General features: G+C 42.5%; 1 protein-coding gene across 2 annotated transcripts in view; it reads left to right on the top strand.

Moving 5' to 3' along the window:
- The window catches only part of PDE8A (phosphodiesterase 8A), a gene marked incomplete at both ends in the record, with an annotated part of 152,574 nt that overhangs the window by 120,044 nt on the left and 10,557 nt on the right, over nucleotides 1-21,973 (top strand). For both annotated transcript variants that reach the window (XM_079700005.1, XM_079700004.1), the window contains 8 exons: nucleotides 1,469-1,539; nucleotides 1,817-1,981; nucleotides 3,388-3,436; nucleotides 3,680-3,815; nucleotides 5,395-5,593; nucleotides 8,446-8,663; nucleotides 10,157-10,289; nucleotides 12,917-13,084. In XM_079700005.1, coding sequence (XP_079556131.1) covers nucleotides 1,469-1,539; nucleotides 1,817-1,981; nucleotides 3,388-3,436; nucleotides 3,680-3,815; nucleotides 5,395-5,593; nucleotides 8,446-8,663; nucleotides 10,157-10,289; nucleotides 12,917-13,084 — 1,139 coding nt within the window. The remainder of the gene's footprint in view (nucleotides 1-1,468; nucleotides 1,540-1,816; nucleotides 1,982-3,387; nucleotides 3,437-3,679; nucleotides 3,816-5,394; nucleotides 5,594-8,445; nucleotides 8,664-10,156; nucleotides 10,290-12,916; nucleotides 13,085-21,973) is intronic.

Here is a 21,973-nt window from a genome sequence, read left to right as displayed (position 1 = left end):
ACACACACAGCTTCTTGGGAGTTTATTTGGGAGTGTCTTAAATCTATAGAACAATTTGGGGAAAATTGAAATCTCGGTAACACTGAGTCTTTCAAAACGTAAACATGCTCTTTGTCTTTATTTAGGTTGTCTTTTATTTTTTCTCAGCAATGTTTTGCATTTTCAGTGTATAAATCTTACATATCTTTCCATTAGATTTATTCCTAAATATTGATTTTTATGATGCTGTCATAATGGTGTTTTTTATTTCAGTTTCCAATTGTTTGTTGCTAGTATATAGAAATATAATTGACTTTTTGTGTATTGACCTTGTACCCAGTAACCTTGATAAACTAGCTTATTGATTATAAGAGTAGCGTTTGTAGATTCTTTCAGACTTTCTGCATACACAGTCATCACAATCTTTGTACCTTTTATTTCTTTTTCTTACTTTATTGCATTCACACTATTGTTTGGTCTTTATAAGTATATGTCACTTTCATTATATTTTTAAATGAGAGCAGGTCTTTTTATGATATAGTGATAGAATAGTGGTTTTTATTTTTGGTTTAATGACGTTGTTGGGTAAAATGGAAAGACGGGAACCATGTGCTGATCACCAAAATTAGATTTAAGGAGTTTTGTTGGTCCCTGAAATTTAGAGCATTTGAGAGCCCCTGAGTTGGTTAATCTTGGTTGTTTCTCCTTGGGCCCCAGTTTGGTAAAATAAGGCTGACGCATCAGGCTGTGGAACAGTCTGTGGTCCTTTAAGACCTTTGGTAAACAGCATTTGGCCTGACAGTGGGGCTTTCAGGGAGAGACACAGAACACTATGTGAATATTTTTTCCTGCCAGTTCACTGCCCAGGCTTCTCCCTACCCCAAAGGAACTGGATCTTGACAGGAGCAACAAAAAATTAACAAACTTTAGAGTCTAAGATTTGCTGCCTGCCTCACTTAAGATATTGACCTAATCCGTCTAGATTAAGCATAACAGTGGAAAGCACCAAAGGATGCCTTGAAAAATTGAACCAGACATTCGTGTATTTCAGTTAATTGAGTTGTATTTATTGCTCCTGCCATATATGAAACAAGGAGCCTCTGTGGCATTGTCTTTCAGAACATTTTCACTCCTGGAGAGCAGCAAGCTGAATAATTATAAAGCCTTATTGTTAGAAACACAAAAAGAGGCTAACTGTTTGGCCTTGACTTGCTAGATTGTCTCCTCTGTTTTCTCTCTGGCCTGTGACCTCAGAATTTCAGTCTGTGGCCGCACGTGCATCCTAGTGCCTAGAACTGAAGGAGGCAGAGCTGGTGATGCCAGAATCCCAGGCTTGTTAGGATGGGAAGGAAGCTCAGCGACCAGGTAGTTGTGGTCCTACCCCTTCATTGTGCAGCTGAGCACGCTGGGTGGGGCCTGGGGCAGGAAGGGAGACAGATACCCAAGGCTGTGCACAACCTGATTTCTGTGTCACGTGATCTCTCCACAGTTTCCAGCCAGAGACGGCGCTCCTCCATGGCCCGGATACACTCCATGAAGATCGAGGCGCCCATCACCAAGGTGAAACAGTTTGTGGTCGGTCTCCATTGAGCATGGAAGTCCCTTGTTCTCCTGGTTAATTGTTTTCAGCAAGAAGAACCACGAAGGGACCCACAACAATAATGATGCTCTCCTAGTTGTATGGAGCTGCCTCGTCTGAAGAGAGAGGATGTGTGACATGAGCACTTTAACTAGCTTTAAGTTAGCATTGAGCCCTACTGCCAGCCTGACTCTCTGGATTGCTTTCCCATTGTCTTTAAGATTATGAAACTCAGGTCTTTTTCTTTCCATATTATAGGCAATCAATATCATCAGTGCTGCCCAGGAAAGCAGTCCCATGCCTGTGACAGAAGCCTTAGATCGTGTGCTGGAAATTCTAAGAACCACTGAATTATATTCACCACAATTCGATGCTAAGGACGATGATCCTCATGCCATTGACCTTGTTGGGGGCTTAATGTCTGTAAGTATATTTGACCAGGCTGCTGGCTAGATCCTGCTGTTCTCATTTGTTTTCTCAGAGGTTATTTGTTTATGTGCTGGCCTACACAGCGCTCTTTGTGTGTGGGGCTCAGTCAAGGCCTAAACCCTCCATTGCTGCCCTCTGGCCGAGTCATCACCCACCTGCTGCCTACCGCCCAGGGGGACCTCAGCTTGAAGCAGAGAAGGGAGGAGCACATTCTAGACAGCTAGCTAGTTTTAAGGTTTTGAAAACGGGCAGAAAAGAAAAATTTATGAAATATTCCATACCATATTACAAGACAGAATGACTGTATATGTCTAAAGAGGCACCAAGGGGACTTCCCTGGTGGTCCAGTGGTTAGCACTCCGTGCTTCCATTGCAGAGGGCATGGGTTCGATCCCTGATCCAGGAACTAAGATTCCCACAAGCCACACAGCGTGGCCCCCACACCCCCCAAAAAAAAGGCACCAGTGAATGGGGCATGGTTTCCCTCTAGAGCATCCTATACAGATTTGGTGACTTCATGGGAAAGAAGGCCTTCGAACCATTTCATTAGAAGGAGGCTTTATACCATGGGCTCTTGAGGGGTCTAGGTGCCTCCTCCACCCCATCTAGTGTAGAGGCCTTACAGGGGAAGAACAACTTTGTGGAAGACAGATCATTCCATTGCCATCTGTCACCTTTTTTGTCTTGGTGACAAAATTCAGAAGTAAAAATTCATCCCCCCTCCTAATTCCTGCTTTCTAAAGTCACTTGATTTCATAAAAATAAGGTTTTAAGCAATAATCAGATGGGTAGAGGGTTCCCAGCGATGATGATGTCTAGTTGTGGTCTTGTCTGTTTGAGACAGAGGCTCCTCCAGCCTGTAGGTGAGGGGGTGGGGAGAAAGGATGAGGGGCGGGGTGGGATAGTGCCCGGGGGTGAGGGGTGAAGAGAGGCAGGGTGGGGAGAAAGCACCGCAGGGCTGAGGAGAGGGGCCACTCAGGGGCTTGGGGTGGAGCAAGGGTGCTTAGAGAGCAGAGAAGAATCTAGTTTTCCTGAGGAAGGCTGATGTCCACGAGCGTTGAGGAGGGTGGCAGGAAATGGGGGGAAAGGGTTGAGGGCAGAGGGGCGTCATCTGGTCCTGAGTGCCAGCAGGACGCTGGGCTCTGGGGCGTCTCCCGAGCTCGCCGTCCTGGTGATGCCCCTACCCCGGAGCTGAGCAGGTCCTTCCAGCGTCAGGCTGTGTGCTCCTGGGTGAGTGACGGAGCTCGGGGTTGGCCGCAGAGGTGATCACAGGGAAGCCTCGGCATGCATTGATGGAGAGGGCTGCCCGCAGTGTCCTCTGGGACCCGCTGTCCTGGGGTTTTCAAGGAGTAAAGAATAGTTGTGACTTTCCTTTCTCTTGTTTCCTTGATTTTTATCAGGATGTTTTTCGAAGACCATCCAGGAATGAGTATGTTCTTTCAACAAAAAGTAAGTTTCTCCTTTTTAGTTTTTTGGACCACTATTACTATTATAGCCATGCTTAAGTGATGAAAATAAATTTTTCAGATAGAAGTTTTAAGATAATTTTTTTTATCAATAAGAAGTTTTTTGGTATATCATCAAAAATGAGAAACAAAGCAACCGTTCCCTGAAGCAGAACTGTTCTCCCTAAGGAACAGTTAATGCTGTAAAGCCTATTAATTTTGTTCTCCGAATCACATCACTTTGCAGACCTTCAACAGGTTTCCAGCAGTGTAATCACCCCCACCTCCCTTCACGACATCCCATCACAGATAACTCAGGCCATGGAAAATGAGGAATCCTGGGACTTTGATATTTTTGAACTGGAGGCTGCCACTCATAAAAGGTGAGTCCACATGGAGCTTGGCAGACAGCTTGATTCCAAGGGCCGGTGTGGAGAAAGTCACCCAAGGAGTATGGTTTCTGCACAGAGCCAGTCCCTGGTCAGGGAGGAGGCTCAGGAAAGTGCAGCAGGGCAGCAGGTGCCCTGAGTCACCAGGGCCTAGGCCTCAACGAGGGGATCGGTGAGAGGCCAAGGGGAGTCTGCCTGGTTGTGACTTCTGCAGAGAGAGCAAGCATGAAATTGAGCAAGTGATTTAACCTCTCCAAATAGCAGAGGTTTTTTTTCTGTAAAATATAGTTATTAATTTCTCCTGTAGGTAGTGATATGTTGAGATAGCAGCAAAGAGCCCCACTCAGAGCCTAGAACTAAAAATTAGAAATACACAGACATACACATTGATAAGAGCTGTCCCCAGATCTTGGTTGCTGTGTTGGTGACAGGCATGGGGACACCCCGAACTCCAGTCATCCTGATCTGAATGTGGTCACCGAGAATAGGGTGGGATTGGGATTTTACCTTCAATTTTGTACTTTGCTGGAGAAGAATGGTCAACCAAAGGCATGTGGTCGGCTTGGCACACAGGAAAGGGTGTCCAGACCTGATGCCATCCAGCATTAACCTTCAGGAGGGTGAGGTCCGGACTCTGGCAGACAGAAGGCCACTGCAGGAGAGGTGTGCTCTGCTGGCCGCGGGATAACTCGTCAGGTCTCCTCCCGGTCTGGGTGACGGTCCCCAAGCCAGCCCTACCCTTGACTCATGCTCACAGTGAGTCGACCTTCTACAACATTCTGCGTCCAGGTACCCCACACAGCCGAGGACTGCAGAAAAGAATATTCCCGTGGTAAACAGAGCTTTGGGTACCTGGTTTACATACTGGTACGTTGTATTCGTGTGAACTGGGACAAGGCAGGTCTGTTCAAGTCCTGTGAGCCCGACCACCTCTGGATACTGCCTCAGCAGAGCCAAGTTTCTTGATCTTCCAAGCAAAGGCCAGATGCTGGATGAAGGTGACTTCTCAAGGAAGGGCCTGATTTGGTGGCCAGTTCGTCACCTTCTCTGGGGAAACCTCCTCATACTGTAACACCCACCTCCAGATTGTCGAGACCATCACATGACATGTGACAGCATCTGGCTCATAGGCTGTCATCAGGAACTGTTGTTTTCTCCCACACAGGACATCTGGCCAATGACTTAGGTCCATCAGGTCCAAAGGAGAGGATAGGGTTTAAGGTGGAACAGGTTTAGCCTGGCAGCATGTTGATTTGAAGACTCTACTAGTGTCAGTAGGAGTCTGCATCAGGAGGGGCAGGGTGAACAAACCTCACCCCAGCCAGTGGGGAGCACCAGGTGAATGCTCCCAGAATTGGAGCTGGGCTCCGCCCAAGGTTGGCACTGGCTACCAGGAGAGAGGGCAACAGAGCGCCACCGGCGTGCCACCCGTGTGCCACCTGCACAGGCTCCACTTTGCTGCCCTGCACACTCTCTGAAGTCTGGCTCGGGTTTGCTTGTTGGATCTGAATAGATCCAACACTTTGCCTGTTTCTTTGCTTTGTTTTAACACTGTGGATGTTTTTCTCTATAGGCCTTTGATTTATCTTGGTCTCAAAATATTTGCTCGCTTTGGAGTCTGTGAAGTCTTAAAATGCTCTGAGACAACGCTGAGATCGTGGTTGCAAATTATCGAAGCCAATTATCATGCTTCTAACCCCTACCACAATTCTACACATTCTGCCGATGTGCTTCACGCCACTGCCTATTTTATCTGCAAAGAGAGGATAAAGGTGAGCTGGTTTGTGCTCCACGCTTAACAGGCAGGAGCAGTGGGGCAGCTGCTGTGCAGTGTGACTGCTCAGGAGGGCCCCACACGGGTGCAGCCTGGCCCAGGAAGGGGGCGGCCACAGGAGAGGAGGGTCAGGCAGGAGGCCACGCTGTGGCTCTGGGGAGTTGATAATGAATTCATGACATGACCCCAGCCATTCCTGGAAGAATAAGGAGCAGGGTTCGGTCCCCGGGGAGGAGGCCAGCAAGAACAGGAGAAGGGTGTTTTTCTGAGGGGTCTTACTCTGACCCTGTAGGCAAGGTTGGATATGGCTCCTTTAGGGCCCCCACATCCCTCAGAGTCAGTGGGGTTTGAGACCAAGTTCATCATCTTTGCCCAGCACTGCTCCCACCCAGGGTCACCTGCCTGGCCCAGAGTCCCATCATCCAAGCAGATACCCATGTCAGAAGCCTGGGGTCATCTTCAGTTCTCTCCTCTCCTCCAGCCCCCAGCACCTGGTAGGTCATCTGACCTTGCTGACTACAACCCCTAAGTGTTCTCAGAATTGTCTTCTCCTCGCAACACCCCTGCCGCTGTCCTGGTGAGGGCCCCGTCATTTGTCGTCTAGATGGTGCCAAACAAGAACTCCTGGCTACCCGGCCTCCTAGGGAACTCGCTCTGACCATGTGGGTCCCAGGAGCAGCCTCCCATCTCCCACAGGATTTAAGCTTTAAACCCCACAGATGGTGTGCACCGCTCGCAACACACAGGCCATGTTTGGGCTGTGCTGAACCACTTTAGTTTCTAATGCTCCTGCCCTTGACATGCCGTTCCCTTTGCTGGTGCCGGCTTCCCTCACATCTCCCCCTGCCCTTCAGGAATCAATACCAGCCTTCATTCCTCTAGGAAGCCCTCCCTGGGGCACCCTCCTCCACCCCCAGCTCAGACTGGGGCACCCTCCTCTGTGTCCCCACACCCTCCTGGGCACCCTCCTGATTGTACCTCCTTCAGCATCCATCATAAAATGACACAGAGGGTCCAGGGAGCTCTAGTGCGTGGCCATTTCACTTTCAGAAGTATTGTATACTTGAGAGCAGATGAATCAAACTGTTGGTTTTGTACCTAAGAAAACAGGGCCTCGTGAGGAATGAGATAGCGAGGCATCACTGCCTGATGTCCTGGCATCTGAGGAAGGCCACATGGTGGCCAGGACCAGCCCTGGCAGTCAGCAGAGTGAGGGCCAGTGCATCCCGGTCCCACTTCCTCATCTGTACCTACGACTGGTTAGTTGTAGGGAGGAGAGCAGTGTGCGGGGGTGATTGCAGCACATGAACATGTTGAGTCACTCCTCACCCTGAAATCTTATCTTCTCAGAGCTGGGTCTCTAATTTGTGCTTTCTCTTTCCCTCTAGTTTGGTTCTTTGGGTTTTGTTGTTGTTGTTTTAATAAAGGTCATGACTAAGACTGTAGGCAGAATAAGAGTCCCGAGAGAGGGCTGTTTTTATAAAGCATGAAGACAAATGGCAGAGGAGAGATGTCTTTGTCATGATGGTTCAGCATACAAAGACGACCTAACTTTTGCTGTAATTTATTGATTCTGAACTCCTCTATAGATAACATACAAATATATATTCAGAAAGCTAACTTATTAATTTTTAATAGCATTTATTGATATAATTCACATCATAAAATTCACCCATTTAAAGATAAAACTGTTGAATTTCAATTTAAATAAATTTTACAAGACTGATTTATTAGATATACACCTTCTTTTCAAGTGTTTATAGAATATTTCCAAAAATGATCTTATACTAGGACACAATTACTGTCTTGATAAACTTCAAAATTTCATAGTCTGTATTTTCTAACCACAACAAAAACTAGAATTTAATAACTAAAAGTTAAATAAAAAATGTCAGTCACTACAAATGAGAAAATATTTCAAACAATTTAGGGATAAACAAGGAAATAAAGCCAAAAATAACAGTTTAGAAAACAACAAAATGAGAAACCTATGTATCAAAACCTGTAAAATGGGAAGAGCAAAGTGATAATCCAGAATGATTCTTTGAAACAACCAAGAGAATTAAGTTCTAGCCAAACTAATCAAAAACACAGTAAACACAGAAATACACGCATTTGAAATGGAGATTAATAGAAGAAAGTACCATACACTTCTGTACTTAAAGTTTTAAATCAAATTAATGCTGGAAGTAGAAAACCAAAAGAGAGGTCAGTACCATGGGAGTTGTTTTTAAACTATCAACTAATTTCTTCAAAACCTGGCTCCTGACCCAGATGGACAGGTGAGTTCTTTAGCCCTTTAAGGAATTTTTCCATGCTATATAAACCATTTCAAAGTCTTGAAAAAGATGGAAAACGTCCAGATCATTTTACAAAGTCACAAAACCCTGAAATCAACCTGACAAAGATAGCAGCAGAAGGGGGGAGAAAACTATAGACCCATCCCCAGTTAATGTAAGTGATGCTAACTTAAAAAATTATTTCTCTCTTCTATTCAGTAATACTAGTTTATGTTGGTCTAAGTCAATATCTCAGACTAAAGGCCTTTTTTTGTGATGGGTCTAGAGACAGACTTTCTGAGGAGGTGACTCCTGTCTGTTGAGGACACCCTGTCTTGGTAAGTCCTTAACTTGTGTGAGACTGAGAATCAGATAATGTTTCCTAATAAACATGCAAAGATGAAACTGTGTCTGAGTGGACATAGGAAAACTGAGTTTGCTCAACATTATGCTTTTCTCAGAAATCCGAAATATCCTTACCTTAAAGCAATAGGGCAGAAAGAAAACTACCCAGAAGGCTACCTTGCTTTCAATGCCATGCCCCAATTTTTAAATGATCTCTTGTTTTCAGCAAACTTTAGATCCACTTGATGAGGTCACTGCCCTCATTGCAGCCACTGTCCATGACCTGGACCACCCCGGGAGAACCAACTCCTTCCTGTGCAATGCTGGGAGTGAGCTGGCCATTCTGTATAACGACACTGCTGTGCTCGAGAGACACCACGCGGCCTTGGCCTTCCAGCTGACCACTGGTGATGATAAATGCAACATCTTTAAAAACATGGAGAGGTAAGAACAACGAGTTGGAAAGTATGTTTCCTCTCTCTTTTTTTTAAAAACAATTTTATTAAGATATTCATATACTCTACAGTTCACCCATTTAAAGTGTACAGTGGTTTTTCTTATATTCAGAGTTGTGTGACCATCACTACAGTCGAAATTTAGAACATTTCCATCACCCCGCAAAAGAACCTCGAGCTCATTAGCAGTCTCTCCCCATTCCCCCCTCAACTCCCACAGCTCTAGGTCTACTTTCCCTCTCCATAGATTTGCCAGTTCTGCACATTTCATATAAATGGAAGCATCCCCAATATGTGTCTTTAGTGTCTGGCTTCTTTCACTTAGCACGATGTTTTCAAGGTTCAGTTCCATTGTGTCTTGACATTCCAAGACAACAAAGGCTGACACCTCGAGAGACCCAGAGAAGCTGTCACCTTACATCTCTGCCTGGAGGACTCCACTCTGCCCAGCAGACGTCTCGTCATTGTCTCTGTTCACACGTCCCTTCTTTGCGGAAGCCTTCCCTGACCCCTCACATTAATTATTCAGGCCCAGGTTGCTTCGTTTGCCTGATTCTGGTTTGACTCTTAAGTGCTGTTAAGATCACAGTGTCATATGTCTTCTCTTCCTCACTGTGCCCTCAGTGTCTAGTGTGGGGCCTGATAACTGTTAGGTGGACGAAGTGATCTGTCATGAGGAACACTTACCAATTTGGATTTTTAAGGAAGGCTTTTAAACTTTTAAGGGATTTAAAAAAAAACTCCCTTTTGCCATGTTTTAGAATTTCATATGTGGACTTAAAGTTGGTTTTATTCATAGTTGCCTGTATATACATCAGTTACCTCTGGAAAAATTCACAAGACCCTGATAACTTTGGTTGTCTCCAGGGAAAAGAGCAGGGTAGCTGGGGCTGAATGGAGATTGCAGTTTATACTCTTTGTACCTTTTGAATTTTTAATTATATCATTTCCATCCTCAAAAAATAAAAATTTTAAAGTAATTAAATAAAAACAAGGGCTGGAGGAAGAGGTATCAAGTATGCCCTGTGATTCTCTCAGCTTTCAGAAGGTCTGCCCTCTACGTTTCTGGGCACTAAAATTATTGGGTCTCAAGGTTCCTCTGTGTAGGGCACATTCTTCATAACCCAGACCTCCGTCTTCATTCAGAGAGCTGGCTTTGGTCACCCCTCCTGCATTCCATCTTTTTTTATCTTAAGAACTATGTGCTTTTTACTTCGACAACACCTTGAACATTTTGTCTATAGTCTTACCCATAAGTTCTGATTTTAACTTCTGTTCAGGTTCCCCTTGCTAACAGCAATCTAGGCAGTAAAACCTTTAACTTCCACATTCTTTTAAAGTATGCCCTGCCACTGACTTCCAGTGCATTAGAATTTTAGCCACAGTGGACATGTGTCCTAGATAATAGCTTGTTTTCAGGAGCATCTGTCTGGTCTGGATCAGTAATCGGCAGCAGCCTCTCTCGTTTGTTGTCTGAAACAGGAATGACTACCGGATGCTGCGCCAGAGTATTATCGACATGGTCTTAGCCACAGAAATGACAAAGCACTTTGAGCACGTCAACAAATTTGTCAACAGCATCAACAAGCCCTTGGCAGCATTAGAGGAAGATGGGGTAAGCGAGCTGATTGCAAAGGGAGCCTGTGTTTGGGGCCCTTATTCCTATGTGTTGTGGGGAAGCATGGGCCTAAGATATCACGAGTGTTATCATTACCCCCATTGGGCTCACTGAATTTAATTTCCATTGGTTAAAAAGTTAAAGTACAAAAACTTGGCAGGAAAAAAAAATAGGATATACAAAAATAGATAAGAAAACTCTGAAGGGAGGGTCAGGTTTTAGATAAACTACCTTTGGATGGGTGGGCCATTCCTGCGCCCTTTCTCAACAATTGCCCCCTTCCCCTCTTCTTGCGCATTTTGGGGTCAGTTGGAGCCCATGAGGTCTCTCACCAGCCACGCCCTGCTGTGCATATTCTGTGGTAGCAGCAGCTGTCCTCTGTTGGTCTGTGTCAGAGGAGGGTGGGGTTGGGAAGGATTCTGTATTTGGACCACAAGGTGACATTATCGTTGCTCCTCATTTTTGGATTTGAGGCATGGAGCCCAGAACAACTTCCTGGCAAGGAGAACATTAAACCTTTCCCCAGGCAGGAGACCACAGGTGAGGAAGCAGACCGAGCTAAGTTCTCATCCTAGTTCTCCTTCACCATTTCCTTGTCTGTAGAATGGGCATAATAGATCTCAAGGCATAGGACTGATGGGCATGGCACAAGGTAGGCACTTAATAAATGGTATCTGTTATACTAGATTCCTGGTGAGAGCAGCACCTAGAGAACATGCTCTTATGAACCCTATTCCTTTGAGGCCCACGTGCCTGCCCTACCACCTACCCCATGTGCACTGAACATCTCGGCATCAGCTCACAGCCTTTTCCACATTCCTCCTCCCCAGCGCCTGTCACCACGCGCAGGGATGACTTATCCTCAGGCTAGGATGACAGCTCCTTGAATTCTAACTCTACTCTGCAACTCATGTGTTAGGCCATGGCTTTTGACTATCCCTGGCTTTCTAGCTTATTACCCTTCACCCTTGTTCCTGTTTCACCTGATTTGAAACCTGTTGAGAACTCTGCTCCCTTCACCCTTCCCTCTTCTCCAGTTTGTCAGTCTGCCTTTGACTTCACTCCCTTTCCAAGGACTTGCAGAGCAGAGGCACCCACACCAGCCTCTTTTATTGACTCATGCCCTGCCATCCTGGAGAGGGCTGGTTATTGCCTGGGCTACTGCTCCTGGCTGACCCCATTCCCACAGAAAGAAACTACATACCTCGTAGACTTGGTTTCCTCCATCTATTCTGGGAAGTTCCCAGACTTAGCTGAGTCTTCCATTCCACTTGACAGTCACGTTTCTCATCTCTGTTGTCAGTACTTGGAGTTACTTCTGAGAGACTGGAAATCAGTGTCCAGTGGGTCAGAGCAGGGACAAAGTATCATGAAAGAAAATAGTTTCCAGCTGGCAGTACTGTAGTCACACACCTGAAAAGAGAAGGATGAGCACAAACCTGGTTGGCAGTAGGAAACAAGGAGAACTACTGCGGACACTCCCACCGTCCACTCTGGCACTCTCCAGGAGGCTAGGCAGCCTAGGCTTAGGATGCCTCCTGCCCATCTTGGTGGTAGATCTGTCCCCACTGAGATAGGATCATCAGGCCTTCTTAGACTACTGTGACTACTCACAGAAATCACATGACTGACTCCTTTGGAAAGTTGCCTGATGGGCACAGAATCAGAATGAGGAGATGCTTGCTCATGTCTTTTACCATGTTCTTTGCCCCAGTACTCCCTCTTCCAATCTGAATTTGCTTCAGGGGGCCAATAAGCAGAGAGTCCCTCACACCATGGATTGAGATTCCATATCCAGAGGGGCTCCTTGTGAACCAGACAGCATGTGGTACTGTGAATAGACAGAATCCAGGACTAAAGGTAGAACTTAGGTTCTTATCCTGGCTCAGCTGGGTAGCTTTGGATAAGTTTCTTCACCTCTCAGAGTCCCAGGGTTCTCATCTGTAAAATGTAATAGTAAATAATACTGATTTTCATGCCTACCACAGGACCTTTTTGTGAGTACAGACCAAAAGAGAATGACTAAGTCCTCTGTACACCATAAAATGTTAGGGCAGCGTTTAGGAAGTATCACTATATCTGACACAACCTTGGTACACGGACAGCTAGTTCCCAAGGTCATACCTCTCACAGAGCTAGGTGATTGGAGATTGGCGTGTGAGAAGCAGAGCCCCTGGTGGACTACAAGATGCTTTGTTACGAGGGCAGAGAAATCTTTTATTTTTCAGTTCACTCTGTTTTTTAGTGAATATAATAAAAGATAAAGCCAGTCTTTGAGTGCTTACCAAGGGAGCATGATAGACATAATAGAACAGAAAGAAAAGGTAACTGTGAGAAATAGAGTGAGAGGCAGAGCCAAAAAGAAGAGGAAAGGCAGCTATGCCAACCTCCAGCACTACCCTCTACTTCTGGGTCCTGCTGGAATCTCACTCGGCCTTGGGTTTCCCGTTGGTATAGTAAGGGGCCAAGCTCAATCTGCAGAGTATCCTCAGCACTGTTCTGTGAGATCCTAACTTGTAGATCCTGGGCAGTGCCTTATTGTGGTTACAGTGGGACCACAGGAGTAAAACAGCTTGGTACCTGGGGACCCATTTTGATTGCTTTGAATTCCACTCATGTTTTAGGAAACTGATAAAAATCAAGAAGCCATAATCACTATGATCAGAACTCCAGACAACCGCAGTTTGATCAAACGAATGCTGATTAAGTGTGCTGATGTGTCCAATCCCTGCCGACCCCTGGAGCAGTGCATTGAGTGGGCCGCACGTATCTCAGAAGAATATTTTTCTCAGGTAAGATGCAGCTTCTTAATTCCTTAAGTAAAAGAGAGAGAAACACCATAAGGACCATAAGAAGTAATGGACTTAAAAACTAGGAAGTAGAGTTCTAAATGAAATTCTGCCCTTGAAGAACACTGCCTGTATTACAGGCTTACTGGTTATAATTCTATTCGTTTTCCCTTGTCTGAAAATGTATTTTATTTTGCCTTCATTCTTGCCAGATATTTTCACTGGGTATTTGACATTTTCTCCTAATAGTACTTTAAAGATGTTAATTACACTGTTGTCTGCCCTTCATAGCCTCTCTGGGTAGGAAAAATTTCTTGTGAGGCAGAAAAAAAATTAGAAAATATAGTGGCTAAAATTTTTCCAAATTTAGTGACACTAAGATACATACATACAGATTTAAGAAACCCAACAAATCCTAACCCATGCCCAGGCACGTCATAGTCAAGCAGCTACAAGCCAAAGATACAGAAAAAAATTTGAAACCACCCAGAGAAAAATGATAGATTACTTATAAAGAGAACAGTGATTCTCATCTTTTATAAATTCCTGTCAGAAACTATGAAGGCCAGAAGACACTGTGGAACAACATCTTTAAAATGCTGTTAGGAGAAAACTGTCACCCTAGAATTCTGTATCCAGTGAAAATACCCTTCAAGAATGAAGGCAAAAGAAACACATTGTCAGACAAGGAAAAGCTAACAGAATTCATCACCAGTAAACCTGCAATATAAGAAGTGCTAAAGGAAGTTCTTAAGGCTGAAAGGAAATGATACTAGCTAGATATAAAATTGGATCTTTAGGAAGGAATGAAAAGCACCAAAAATGGTAACTAGCAAAACCACAATGAAATATGACCTCATATCTGTCAGAATGGCTATTATCAAAAAGATAAGAAATAACAAGTGTTGTCAAGGATAAGGAGAAAAGAGAGCCCTTGTGCATTGTTGGTGGGAATGTAAATTGGTGCAGCCAGTATGGAGGTTCCTCAAAAAATTAAAAATAGAACTACCGTATAATCCAGCGATTCTACTTCTGGGTGTTTATCCAAAGAAAACAAAAACACAAACCCCAAAAGCTGTACACACCCCCATGTTCATTGCAGCATTATTTATAATAGCCAACTTGGAAACCACCTAAACATCTACTGATGGGTCAGTGGGTAAGAAGATGTGTGTGTGTGTGTGTATACACACACACGCGCGCGCAATATTATTTAGCCATTAAAAGAGAATGAACTCTTGCCATTTTTGACAACATGGATGGACCTTAAGGGGTTTATGCTAAGCGAAAAAGACAAATACCATATGATCTTACTTATATGTGGAATCTTACAGAGAACAGATTGGTGGTTGCCAGATGAGTGAGTTGGGGTGCAAAACTGGTGAAGAGAGTCAAAAGGTACAAACTCCTAGTTATAAAGTAAATAAGCCATGGGGTTATAATATACAACATGGCAACTGTAGTTAATACAGTACTACATATTTGAAGGTTGCTGAGAGAGTAGATGTTAAAAGTTGTTATTACCAGAAAAAATTTCTGTAACTATATATGGTGACAAATGTTAACTAGGTTTATTATGGTGATCATTTTGCAGTATATGCAAATATTGAATCATTATGTTGTACACCTGAAACTAATATAGTGTTGTATGTCAATTATAACTAAATAAAAATACAAAAACACTTTAAAAAATGGTAAACAGCTGGGTAACTATAAAAGATTTTTTCCTCCTTTTAATTTCTCTAAATACATAGAACTATTTTAAGCACAAATTATAACATTGCATTGTAGAGGAAAAATAATTGAAATCTTACAGAATATGTTCTCCAGCCACAGTGGAATTAAATCAGAAATCAGGTACAGTAAGGTATCTAGGTAAACACCGAATATTCAGAAATTGACAACACATTCCTAAATAATCCATAGGTCAGATAAAGGAAATTAGAAAATATATAGAATTAAATGTTAATGAAAGTATATTAAAATTGTGGGATGCAACTAAAAGTGATTAGAGGGACATTTATAATTAGAGAAAAAGCCCTAAAGTTAATGACTTAGATTTCTCTTTAAGAAACTAGAAAAAGAAGACAAAGTAAACCCAAAGTAAGTAAGAAAGAAATAATAAATATAAGAGCAAAAAATGAGGAAATAGAAAACAGACAGTAGAAAAAATTATAGGAGACAAGATGGTGGAGTAGAAGGACTTGAGTGCATCTTCTCTTATGAAAACACAAAAATCACAACTGACTGCTTAACAACCATCAACAAAAAAAGACTGGAACCTACCAAAAAAGATATTCTACATCCAAAGACAAAGAAAAAGCCACAACGAGATGGTAGGAGGGGCACTTTCACAATATAATCAAATCCCATACCCACCAGGTGGGCGACCCACAAACTGGAAAATATATATCGTAGAGGCTCTCCAACAGGAGCGAGAGTTCTAAACCCCACGTCAGGCCTCCCCAGCCTGGGGGTCTGGCATCAGGAGGAGGAGCCCCCAGAACATTTGACTTTGAAGGCCAGTGGGGCTTGAGTGCAGGAGCTCCACAGGACTGGGGGAAACAGACTCCACTCTCGGAGGGCACACACAAGGTTTCACATCCACTGGAACCCAGGGCAAAGCAGTGACTCCATATGAGCTTGGGCCAGACCTACCTGTGGGTCTTGGAGGGTCTCCTGAGGAGATGGGGGTCATCTATGGCCCACTGCTGGGGCAAGGACACTGGTGGCAGAGGCCCCTATGGGATATTCCTTGGTGTGAGCTCTCCTGGAGGTTGCCATTTTGGCACTGAGACCTGGCCCCACCCAACAGCCTGCAGGATCCAGTGCTGGGATGCCTCAGGCCAAACTACCAACAAGGTGGGAACACAGCCCCAGCCATCAACAGACAGGCTGCCTGAAGTCGTCCTGAGCTCACAGCCACCTCTAGACACACCCCTTGACATGGCCCTGCCCATCAGAGGAACAAGATCCAGCTCTACCCACAAGTGGGCAGATACCAGTCCCTCCCATGAAGAAATCTGCACAAGCCCCTGGACCAACCTCACCCACCAGGGGGCAGACACCAGAAGCAAGAAGAACTACAGTCCTGCTGCCCAAGGAACGGAGCCCACAAACACAGAAAGTTAGACAAAATGAGATGGCAGAGAAATATGTTCCAGACAACAGAATAAGATAAAACCCTGGAAGAACAACTAAGTGAAGTGGAGATAGGCAGTCTGCCTGAAAAAGAATTCAGAATAACAATAGTAAAGATGATCCAAGATCATGGAAAAAGAATGGAGGCAAGACTGAGAAGATACAAGAAATGTTTAATGAAAAGCTAGAAGATTTAAAGAACAAACAGAGATGAACAATACAATAACTGAAATGAAAAATACAGTCGAAGGAATCAACAGCAGAATAAATGAAATAGTAGAACAAATAAGGGAGCTGGAAAACAGGTTGGTGGAAATCACTGCTGCGGAACAGAAAAGAGAAGAAACAATGAAAAGAAATGAAGACAGTCTCAGAGACCTCTGGGACAACATTAAATGCACCAAAATTCACATTATAGGGGTCCCAGAAGGAGAAGAGAGAGAGAAAGGGCCTGAGAAAATATTTGAAGAGATAATAACCGAAAACTTCCTTAACACAGGAAAGGAAACACTCAAGTCCAGGAAGCGCAGAGAGTCCCATACAGGTTAAACCCAAGGAGGAACGCACTGAGACACATATTAATAAAATTGACAAAAATTAAAGACAGAGAAAAGCAACAAATAGCATACAAGGGAATCCCCAATTTTTCAGCAGAAATTCTGCAGGCCAGAAGAGAGGGGCAAGATACATTTAAAGTGATGAAAGGGAAAAACCTACAACCAAGAATACTCTACCCAGCAATGCTCTCATTCAGATTTGATGGAGAAATCAAAAGCTTTACAGACAGGCAAAAACTAAGAGAATTCAGTACCACCAAACCAGCTTTACAACAAATGCTAAAGGAACTTCTCTATGTGGAAAAGAAAAAGTCACAACTACAAACAAGAAAATTACAAATGGGAGAGCTCACCAGGAAAGGCAAACATACAGTAAAGGTAGGGAATCATCCACACACAAATATGATATCAAGAACAGCAAAGAGGTTTTGAGGAGAGTACAAACACAGGATATTGGAAATCCATTTGAAACTAAGAGACCAGCAACTTAAAACAATCTTGTATATATATAGACGGCTGTACCAAAACATCATGGTAACTGCAAACCAAAAAACTACAATAGATAAACAAAAAAGAAAAAGTAATCCAAACACAATACTAAAGATGGCCATCAAATCACAAGAGAACAAAAGAGGTACGGAAGAAAAAAGACCTACGAAAACAAATCTAAAACAGTTAACATACATATCGATAATTACCTTAAATGTAAATGGCTTAAATGCTCCAACCAAAAGACATAGACTGGCTGAATAGTTACAAAAACAAGACCCCTATATATGCTGTCTACAGGAGACCCACTTCAGATCTAGGGACACATACAGACTGAAAGTGAGGAGATGGAAAAGGTATTCTATGCAAATGGAAATCAAAAGAAAGCTGGAGTAGCAATACTCATATCAGACAAAATAGACTTTAAAGACTGTTATAAGAGACAAAGAAGGACACTACAAAATGATCAAGGGATCAATCCAAGGAGATATAATACTTGTAAATATGTATGCACCCAACATAGTAGCACTTCAATATATAAGGCAAATTGCTAACAGCATAAAAGGAGAAATTGACAGTAACACAATAATAGTGAGGGACTTTAACACCCCACTTACATCACTGGACAGATTATCCAGAGAGAAAATCAGTAAGGAAACACAGGCCTTAAATGACACATTAGAACAGATGGACTTAATCGATATTTATAGAGCATTCCATCCGACAGCAGCAGAATACCCATTCTTCTCAAGTGCACATGGAAATTCTCCAGGATAGATCACATGCTGGGCTGTAGAGCAAGCCTCTAAATTTAAGAAAACTGAAATCATATCAAGCATCTTTTCCAACCACAAGGCTATAGATTAGAAATCAACTACAAGAAATAAAAACTAAAAAAACACAAACATGTGGAGGCCAAACAATATGCTACTAAACAACCAGTGGATCACTGATGAGATCAAAGAGGAAATCAAAAAATACCTAGAGACAAATGAAAATGAAAGCATGACAATCCAGAGCCTATGGGACATAGCTAAAGAAGTTCTAAGAGGGAATTTTATAGCTATACAATCTTGCCTCAGGAAACAAGAAAAAAAATCTCAAGTAAACAACCTAACCTTACACCTAAAGCAACTAGAGAAAGAAGAACAAACAAAACCCAAAGTTAGTAAGGGAAAGAAATCACAAAGATCAGAGCAGAAATAAATGAAATAGAAATGAAGAAAACAGAAAAAAATCAATGACACTAAAAGCTGGTTCTGTGAAAAGATAAACAAAATTGATAAACCTTTTTCTTGATAAAACTCATCAAGAAAAAAAGGGAGAGGGCTCCAATTGATAAAATTAGAAACGAAAAAGAAGTTACAACTGACACCACAGAAATACAAAGGATCATAAGAGACTACGACAGGCAATCATATGCCAATAAACTGGACAACCTAGAAGAAATGGACAAATTCTTAGAAAGGTACAACCTTCCAAGACTGAACCAGGAAGAAATAGAAAATATGAACAGGGCAATCACAAGTACTGAAGTTGAAACTGTGATTAAAAAACTCCCAACAAACAAAAGTTCAGAACCAGATGGCTTCACAGGTGAATTCTATCAAACATTTAGATGAGAGTTAACACCTCTCCTTCTGAAACTATTCCAAAACATTGCAGAGGAAGGAACACTCTCCCAAACTCATTCTATGAGGCCACCTTTACCCTGATACGACACCAGACAAAGATACCACAAAAAAAGGAAATTACAGACCAATATCACTGATGAACCTACATGCAAAAATCCTCAACAAAATACTAGCAAATTGAATCCAACAATACATTAAAAGGATGATACACTATGATCAAGTGGGTTTTATCCTGGGCATGCAAGGATTCTTCAGTATCTGCAAATCAATCAGTGTGATACACCACATTAACAAGTTGAGGAATAAAAACCATGTGATCATCTCAATAGATGGCAGTAAAAGCTGCTGAGAAAATTCAACACCCATTTATGATAAATAAGTCTCCAGAAAGTGGGCATAGAGGGAACCTACTGCAACATAATAAAGGCCATGTATGACAAACCCACAGCTAACACCATACTGAATGGTGAAAAGCTGAAAGCATTTCCTCTCAGATCAGGAACAAGACAACGATGTGCACTCTCGCCACTTTTATTCAAGGTAGTTTTGGAAGTCCTAGCCACAGCAGAGAGGGAAAAAAAATGAAAAGAATCCAAATTGGAAAAGAAGAAGTAAAACGGTCACTGTTTGCAAATGACATGTTACTATACATAGAAAATCCTGAAGATGCTACCATAAACTACTAGGGCTCATCAATGAATTCGGTAAAATTGCAGGATACAAAATTAACACACAGAAATCTCTTGCATTCCTATACACTAACAACAAAAGATCAGAAAGAAATTAAGGAAACAATCCCATTCACCATTGCAACAGAAAGAATAAAATACCTAGGAATAAACCTACCTAAGGGGGGGGGTAAAATACCTGTACTCCGAAAACTATAAGACACTGATGAAAGAAATCAAAGATGACACAAACAGATGGACAGATATACCATGTTCCTGGATTGGAAGAATCAATATTGTCAAAATGACTATACTGCCCAAGGCAATCTATAGATTCACTGTAATCTGTATCAAATTACCAGTGGCATTTTTCACAGAACTAGAACAAAAAATTTTGAAATCTGTATGGAAACACAAAAGACCCTGAATAGACAAAGCAATCCTGAGAAGGAAAAACAGAGCTGGAGGGATCAGGCTCCCTGACATCAGACTATACTACAAACCTACAGTCATCAAAGCAGTATGGTACTGGCACAGAAACAGAAATATAGATCAGTGGAACAGGATAGAAAACCCAGAAATAAACCCACCCACCTATGGTCCTTAATCTACAACAAAGGAGGCAAGAATATACAATGAAGAAGACAGTCTCTTCAATAAGTGGTGCTGTGAAAACTGGACAGCTACATGTAAAAGAATGAAATTAAAACATTCTCTAACCCCATACACAAAAATAAACTCAAAATGGATTAAAGACCTAAATGTAAGACCAGATACTATAAAACTCTTAGAGGAAAACATAGGCAGAACACTCTTTGACATAAATTGCAGCAATATCTTTCGATCCACCTCCTAGAGTAATGAAAATAAAAACAAAAACAAGCAAATGGGATCTAATTAAACTTAAAAGCTTTTGCACAGCAAAGGAATCCGTAAACAAAACGAAAATACAACCCACAGAATCAGAGAAAATATTTGCAAATGAAGCAACTGACAAGGGATTAATCTCCAAAATATACAAACAGCTCATGCAGCTCTATATCAAAAAAAAAAACAACCCAATCAAAGAATAGGCAGAAGATATAAATAGACATTTCTCCAAAGAAGACAAACAGATGGCCAAAGAGGACATGAAAAGATGCTCATCATCACTAGTTGTTAGAGAAATGCAAATCAGAACTACCATGCGGTACTACCTCGCACCAGTCAGAATGGCCATCATCAAAAAAGTCTACAGACACGGGCTTCCCTGGTGGCACAGTGGTTAGGAGTCCACCTGCCAATGCAGGGGACACGGGTTTGAGCCCTGGTCCAGGAAGATCCCACATACCACAGAGCAACTTAGCCCATGCACCACAGCTATTGAGCCTGCACTCTAGAGCCCGTGAGCCACAACTACTGAAGCCCGTGTACCTAGAGCCCATGCTCTGCAACAAGAGAAGCCACTGCAATAAGAAGCCCACATGCAGCAATGAAGACCCAACTCAGCCAAAAATAAATAAATAAAATAAATTTATATTTAATAAAAGAGTCTACAAACTAAATGCTGGAGAGGGTGTGGAGAAAAGGGAACCCTCCTGCACTGTTGGTGGGAATGTAAATTGTTACAGCCACCATGGAGAACAGTATGGAGGTTCCTCAAAAAGCTAAAGCTAGAACTACCATATGATCCCGAAATCCCACTCCTGGGCATATATCTGAAGAAAACCATAATCCGAAAGGATACGTGCACCCCAGTGTTCCTTGCAGCACTATTTACAATAGCCAAGACATGGAAGCAACCTAAACGTCCATCGACAGAGGATGGATAAAGAAATGGATAAAGAAAATGTGGCACATATATACAATGGAATATTACTCAGCGATAAAAAAAAGAATGAAATAATGCCATTTGCAGCAACATGGATGGACCTAGAGGTTATCATACTAAGTGAAGTAACTCAGAGAAAGACAAATACCATATGATATCGCTTCTATGTGGAATCTTAAAAAATGATAAAAATGAACTTATTTACAAAACAGAAACAGACTTCAGAAACAAACCTATGGTTACCAAAGGGGAAACATGGTGGGGAGGGATAAATTAGGAGTTTGGGATTAACAGATACACACTACTATATATAAAATAGATAATCAACAAGGACCTGTATATAACACAGGGAACTCTACTCAATATTCTGTAATAACCTATATGGGAAAAGAATCTGAAAAAGAATGGATATATGTATATGTATAACTGAATCACTTTGCTATATACCTGAAACTAACATAACGTTGTAAATCAACTATATTCCAATATAAAATAAGAATTAAATTAATAGTTTAAAAAATTACAAGGCCAAAAGTTCATTCTTTGACAGAATTAACAAAATTGGTGAATACCTAGCTGGAATAATCAAGAGG

This window comes from Hyperoodon ampullatus, assembly GCF_949752795.1.
Source record: "Hyperoodon ampullatus genome assembly, chromosome: 3".
Taxonomy (NCBI): Eukaryota; Metazoa; Chordata; class Mammalia; order Artiodactyla; family Ziphiidae; genus Hyperoodon; species Hyperoodon ampullatus.
This window is presented reverse-complemented; position numbering and strand designations above follow the sequence as displayed.